The sequence below is a fragment of the Oncorhynchus mykiss genome, chromosome 8, assembly GCF_057628025.1.
Source record: "Oncorhynchus mykiss isolate SJ-2025 chromosome 8, ASM5762802v1, whole genome shotgun sequence".
NCBI lineage: Eukaryota > Metazoa > Chordata > Actinopteri > Salmoniformes > Salmonidae > Oncorhynchus > Oncorhynchus mykiss.
In genome coordinates, this window is record NC_143029.1 from 51,560,078 (window position 1) to 51,567,192 (window position 7,115).

A 7,115-nucleotide genomic window follows, 5' to 3' on the forward strand; every position below is an offset into this window, starting at 1 on the left:
TGTAGTCGTCTATTGGTTATTTAGTAAATCAATAAAGTGGAAACAACAGTATGTTTTTACGTTCTGGAACGTTCAGCTGTACGGAAACGGTGCTGTACTGAACAGCCAGTTAAAAAACGGGAAGGGGTTGAGGGACACTGTCAGCATGGCCACCCACTTTTAAATACGTCAGTCATTGCTTCAAGCCACACGCACCAAACGGTGTTGGTGTAGTTCAGTACAAACCGTTCCGCAAAGTAGAAAGCGTTCAAGCGAAATGAGCGCACCCCAGAATTAACCATTGTTGGCAAGCAATAATTATTTCAGAACAACTTTGACTGAATTATTATCCTTACACTTTCAAAAATACTAGTCGAATAAGACATGGGAGAGATTTATTAAATCCGCTACAAAAATCAGTAGCGGAATGTAGGCTAAACAGACAAAGGAGCAAAGAGCAGAAATCTGAAGTAGCAAGCAAGTCGCAGCAATGAAGAACCCGAAGGGGGGAGAATTCTGGCAGGGGGAGATTTTCGGCACAACACCGGAAAGCCATGCTTTGTTAGTGAGTGGCCACAAAGCTAGCTACAATGAAGCATGTGGGGCATCGTAGGTGGCTCGTTTCAGCTAGTTGTATCTTGTTCTTCATAACTTGTCTTGTTTTGACTGATTTCATGTCAATGCTAGCTAACTAACCAACACTGTAACGATGTATTTGAGAGACAAGTGTTCATTGTGCACATTTTATTTTTTGTTTTCAATAAACATTAGGAGACGAAATATAGTTTACACGTTGTCAATAATATAAGCCTGAATTGACCCATTGACCCATTGTTGCGCACGCGTCGGTATTAGAAACAGCTCCTTTAAGAAAGTCAGTTTGACGCAAATAAAAAGTTCAAAGGAGGAAATAGGAAGTCAGTCTCGAATGTCAACACAACAAACAAAGCACAAAGAAGAGGAACTGACAGAAAATTTAAGACGTTTAAGACAATGGCGGGTATTAAAGGTAATTAAAAAAAACTAAAAAAACATGTACTTGCTCTACAAAACTCTTTAACATGTTTTCATAAAAGGTTTTCCCGCCACTGGTAAGTCAGGTGTAACATTGTCTGTATCGAGTCCACATACGACCACTTGTTACTGTCACATATCACGTTTGGTTTGTTGTGATACATTGACCGTGCACTCAGTGTTGGAAAATGTACTCAATTGTCATACTTGAGTAAAAGTAAAGATACCTTAACAGAAAATGACTCAAGTGAAAGTCACCCAGTAATTACTACTTATGTGTCAGGGAAAATATATGGAGTAAAAAGTACATCATTTTCTTTAGGAATTTAGTGAAGTAAAAGTTGTCAAAATATAAATAGTAAAGTATAGATACTCCAACAAATGACTTAAGTAGTACTTTAAAGTATTTTTTACTTAAGTACTTTACAGAGCTGCATGCATGTTTATTTGTCCAGTATTGAAATATAACAAAAGGATACAAATTACTTGTGAATTTCCATACATTGATGATTCAAGTATGATTTATTGGGCTACTTGAGAATTATGTGCTTATAATTTCACAATAGAGGGGGTGGAAGCCAATCCACACTGAAAACTGTGAACCAACTCTTGCTTGAGGGACTACTGTTATAAGTTGTATATGTCATAACCCTGAGTATTTGAAATAGCCTACTTAAATCCCTTGCCCTGGATTGGACATTTGACTCCTTAGATTCTACTGTCGTGTCTTTACTATCATTGAATACTTTTTTTTATCAAAGATTCTCTGTAATTAGCATTTCGTGATTAACTAATCAGGCAAATGTAATTCACTAGGAAGTCGGGCACCAAGGAAAATTTTCAGATTTAGAAAGTTATAATTTTCCTAATATAACTTTTCAGATATTTTCATATCTGATCAATAGTCTTCTTAATTAATTAATTATTTATTTTACCTCACGTTAGTCTCATTCCGAACGTCGTAAATTGTTGGTTATCTGCACGAACCCAGTCTTCAGTATGAGTCATCCATACATCAATTGTCTTAAATCATTTATTTACCTACTAAGTAATTCACAGAAATGCATAAACAAACAGTAGATAGTTACAAGGAAATGATAACAAGTTTCCCTAGTGGGATAAACCGGCTTTGCGGCTTGGTGTACAAAAGGAAGTTGGGATCGACTGAGATAATTATAACAATTGAAATGCTAACCCTTTGCACATCAACGCTCACTCATTCGGGAACAATTGCAATCAATATATATATATATTTTACGCTCAGTGTGTCGTCGGGATCTATGTTGAAAAGTTAGTTTCGGTTGGAGAGTCTGTCCTTTCTCTGTCGTGGTTAGAATGGATAGTTCAGTGACATTCATTCATGTTATAGATGTTTCGGCGGTTGTCGTTCTTCATGTTTAATGATACCAAATTCCTAGCTGCAGACTAGTAATTAATATCAAAGACTTGTTCTTGTTCTGTCGGTATCGATAGTCTAAGAGTTTAACCACGTGGGATGGTTAAAATATTCAGCAGTCTACTCAAACCTTGGTCCTCTTGCAATTGAGGGAAACAGGTCTGTTGAGAAATTCTCAAGGTGGGGGTATTATTCGAAATTGCAGAAAAGGGCCTGTCCCAGGATGCCTGACCATAGCTGTGCTCATGGGCGGTCTCTGATTTAGTTCAACTCAAAAGGGAATTGGAGTTTCCTTCATTAAACAGTCCAAAATCACATTACACAATTTTACAAACAGTATCATCCTCACTCATTCATCTTATACAGCAATTAGATGTAAACCTCATATCTGAGGTTATTATATAAACAGCGTTATGGTAATGTGGCCGCAGCGTCTCCCATGAGCCCCACAAAATTGCACCAAACGGACCAGTTCGTAGCTGGATTCTTCACCAATCTTTTATACCTTCTCCAGAACATAAATGTTGTTCGGACCTCAAGTTCTGTGAGGTGGAAGAAAATCCTTTGTTCTCTATGAAAATCCACTCTGTCTCTATATTGTGGCAATGAGGAGATAATCTCCTCCAGGAATTTACGACCTTTCTGACCACAGCAGCCTAGTTGTGGGAGACAGAGAGAGGGGGATGGTACTCGCTGTACCCAAAGAGGGCAACGTCGTGACACTACTGAATAGTCTACCACTCTATCTTGCTAAGTACCCTGTCTCTAAAGTTATAACTACCTCAACATTTCTGTTTTTGTCATCCTATAGCACTGGTTGGGTTGTCCTTCAGTGGAGCCATTGGCTTGACATTCCTCCTGTTGAGCTGTGCCTTGGAGCAATATGGGTACGTATTTGCCCCCTACCTCTGAAATCTGTGAGACACTCTTGCTAAATGGGACAAAATGTGGAAGTTAACTATGTAACTAACTGCGATGCAATGCCTATATTAGTGTCACGTTTTCCCCCAAGGTGGTTAACCCTATTGGAGCAGTGATTAGTGGGTTTGCATGTGGGCTGGGTGGCCCGTGTTCGAGACCCACAATAGGTGTTACACTGATGCCGTTTGCTATGTTCTGAATCTGTGACAAATAAACTAGATGAATGTTAACACAACTGATTTGTTTTCACAGGGTGTACTGGCCCCTCTTCGTCCTTTTCTTCTATGTACTCGCTCCTATCCCCACCTTTATATCCAGAAGGCTCAGTGATGACAGTGATGTGGCCAGCAACGCATGCAGAGAGCTGGCATACTTCTTGACTACGGGAATTGTGGTATCTGCGTTCGCGCTTCCCATCATAATGGCCCGACGTGCAGTAGTGAGTCCTGATATTGTCAATGGCCAATGACTGTCATGTGTTGGGTTTAGTTGCTTTATGCCATGAATAACTGGTTCAGGGTCAGTTAAAGTGTTGAATCTCATAATGGTTATAATGACTTGGATAGGGAGAGCTGAACTTAAATTACATGTAGTTGTGACAGGTAGATAGTACAAGTCCCGATGATACCCAATACTAGCTAAGGTGACTGAAGGTGGTTAGTACACCTGTAATGTGTATATAATAAATGCAATTATGACACTTTCACTAGTTGTGTCCTATCTAGGTTGTGTTCATGTCACACAACAGAAAACATTTTCAGATGTTTTACAACAGAGAATGAAAATGTACCTTTCTTATTTGACAAGTCCAGGTAGTCCATCCCTGTTTCAGTTAGTTTTCTTCTGTTTGGTACCCAATGAACATTATCCTGTTCTCTTGCAGATCCAGTTGGGGGCCTGTGGCCTGGTGATGGCCGGCAACGTTGTCATCTTCCTCACCATCCTTGGCTTCTTCCTGGGGTTTGGAGGGGGAGACGACTTCAGCTAGGAGCAGTATAGACCGTCTGTGAATCTCTGGCCAAACAGAGCCACAATCCCAAATGGACCCCTAGACCCTATGCACTTGTGGAGATCTGAGAGGATTTGACAGGTGTAAGTAATATGGTAATAGCTCCATCTTGCCCTCTGATAGGCTTGCTAAGTGGAAGTTTCACCATATTGCTTATACCAGTCAAATCTTCTCTGATCTCCACAAGTGCATGCGGTGTAGGATCCAGGGGTCGATTTGAGATTAGGCAATGTGAAGACTGGATAGGTATAAGCATGTGGTGAAATATCACCAAGGGAAGAGTGGTTGTTTCTGGACAGGACCCACCTCTCTACAATTGTAATTGTAAGTAAGTAAGTATGTATGTATGTATGTATGTATGTATGTATGTATGTAATACAAAACTATAGTTTGTGAACAAGAAATTTGTGAAGTGGTTGAAAAATGATTTTTAATGACTCCAACTGTATGTATGTATGCACACATTTCTTGTTAACAAGTTATAGTTTTGGCAAGTCGGTTAGGACATCTACTTTGTGCATGACACAAGTCATTTTTCCAACAATTGTTTACAGACAGATTATTTCACTTATAATTCACTGTATCACAATTCCAGTGGGTCAGATGTTTACATACACTAAATTGACTGTGACTTTAAACAGCTTGGAAAATTCCAGAAAATGATGTCCTGGCTTTAGAAGTTTATTTTAGGCTAATTGACATAATTTGAGTCAATTGGAGGTGTACCCGTGGATGAATTTCAAGGCATACCTTCAAATTCAGTGCCTCTGCTTGACATCATGGGAAAATCAAAAGAAATCAGCCAAGACCTCAGATTTTTTTTTTAGACCTCCACAAGTCTGGTTCATTCTTGGGAGCAATTTCCAAATGCCTGGAGGTACCACGTTCATCTGTACAAACAATAGTACGCAAGTATAAACACCATGGGACCACGCAGCCTTCATACCACTCAGGAAGGATATGTGTTCTGCCTCTTAGAGATGAATGTACTTTGGTGCGAAAAGTGCAAATCAATCCCAGAACAACAGCAAAGGACCCTGTGAAGATGCTGGAGGAAATAGGTACAAAAGTAATTATATCCACAGTCAAACCAGTCCTATATCGACATAACCTGAAAGGGCGCTCAGCAAGGAAGATGATACTGCTCGAAAACCGCCATAAAAAAAGTCAGACTACGGTTTGCAACTGCACATGGGGACAAAGATAGTACTTTTTGGAGAAATGTCCTCTAGTCTGATGAAACAAAAATATAACTGTTTGGCAATAATGACCATCATTATGTTTGGCGGGAAAAGGGGGCGGCTTGCAAGCCGAAGAACACCATCCCAACCGTGAAGCACGGGGGTGGCAGCATCATGTTGTGGGGGTGCTTTTCTGCAGAAGGGACTGGTGCACTTCACAAAATAGACGGCATCACGAGGAAGTAAAACTATGTGGATATATTGAAGCAACATCTCAAGACATCAGTCAAGAACATAAAGCTTGATCACAAGTGGGTCTTTCAAATTGACAATGACCCCAAACATACTTCCAAAGTTGTGGCAAAATGGCTAAAGGACAACAGTCAAATTATTAGAGTGGCCATCACACAGCTCGGACCTCAATCCTATCGAAAATTTGTGGGCAGAACTCAAAAGGCGTGTGTGAGCAAGAAGGCCTACAAACCTGACTCGGTTACACCAGCTCTGTCAGGAGGAATGGGCCAAAATTCACCCAACTTATTGTGGGAAGCTTGTGGAAGGCTACCCAAAACGTTTAACCCAAGTTAAACAATTTAAAGGCAATGCTACCAAATACTAATTGAGTGTGTGTAATCTTCTGACCCACTGGGAATGTGATGAAAGAAATAAAAGCTGAAATAAATTATTCTCTCGACTAATATTCTGACATTTCACATTCTTAAAATAAAGCGGTGATCCTAACTGACCTAAGACAGGGAATTTTTTATCTGATTAAATGTCAGGAATTGTGAAAAACTGAGTTTAAATGTATTTGGCAAAGGTGTATGTAAACTTCTGACTTCAACTGTATATGTATGTCTGTGTATGTATCTGTATATGATTGCAACAACTTATAAATGCGTCATGCTTCAATGAACGTATCATATTACGGATATTGTTGAATGATTTTTGTTGTAATCACCACATTCTGTTTCTATTCTTTTCAGGGAGTATTCTGTTTGAAAATGTATCTTGCTTATTTTAAGTATAAGCATTTCAAATGATCTACCCATACTCATTCTTGCAGTTGATTACATGTGTACTTTTGTTTATGGTTGTATGTGTTTATCCATATCTATTTTATATGATTTTTGGGTATGACTAGATAATCAGGTCAAGGTGTAGTCCACGTTTTTGTAGTTTGTCATTTTAAACATTTAGCTCCAAGACAAAAAAAAGCCTTATTCTAGGCCTTGATGCAAATGTTTACAGTAACACCAAACGACAGTTAAGAAAATAAGTTAGACACGAGTCACCCACCATGGTTTCTGACGAGTGTCTATGATTATTAAACGCATTATTAATTCCAATTGAGTAATTATGTTACACCCTTATTATTAAGTTAACAAATTTATTTTTGAATTACATGTGTTTAATATGTTTATCTTCACTGAGGACAGAAGCCAAAATGGGGTTTTGTGAACCATGGGCTACATTGGTACAGTAGATGAATGGTGAGTTTTCACACGGAATGTTAATACTATACATTTAGCTGTTTTTTGTTCTAACGAAGTGCCCACTTTTCTGTTCACCCAAAAGTGCCTAGTAAAATGTACTATTTTTACTGATTCAAAAA

General features: G+C 39.0%; 1 protein-coding gene across 1 annotated transcript; it reads left to right on the forward strand.

Annotated features, from left to right (window-relative positions):
- Window positions 1-174: 174 nt before the first annotated feature.
- LOC110530022 (leptin receptor gene-related protein) lies at window positions 175-7,115 on the forward strand. Its single transcript, XM_021612781.3, has 4 exons — window positions 175-988; window positions 3,201-3,276; window positions 3,563-3,749; window positions 4,194-7,115. Exons 1-4 carry the CDS (start codon window positions 973-975, stop codon window positions 4,296-4,298), a joined length of 384 nt encoding a protein of 127 aa, XP_021468456.1. The 5' UTR covers window positions 175-972; the 3' UTR covers window positions 4,299-7,115.

Excerpts from the sequence above, each read along its gene's own strand:
- LOC110530022 (XM_021612781.3), top strand. Across the intron at positions 3,277-3,562 it reads TGTGCCTTGGAGCAATATGG|GGTGTACTGGCCCCTCTTCG; the intron begins GTACGTATTTGC and ends TTGTTTTCACAG. Across the intron at positions 3,750-4,193 it reads TAATGGCCCGACGTGCAGTA|ATCCAGTTGGGGGCCTGTGG; the intron begins GTGAGTCCTGAT and ends GTTCTCTTGCAG.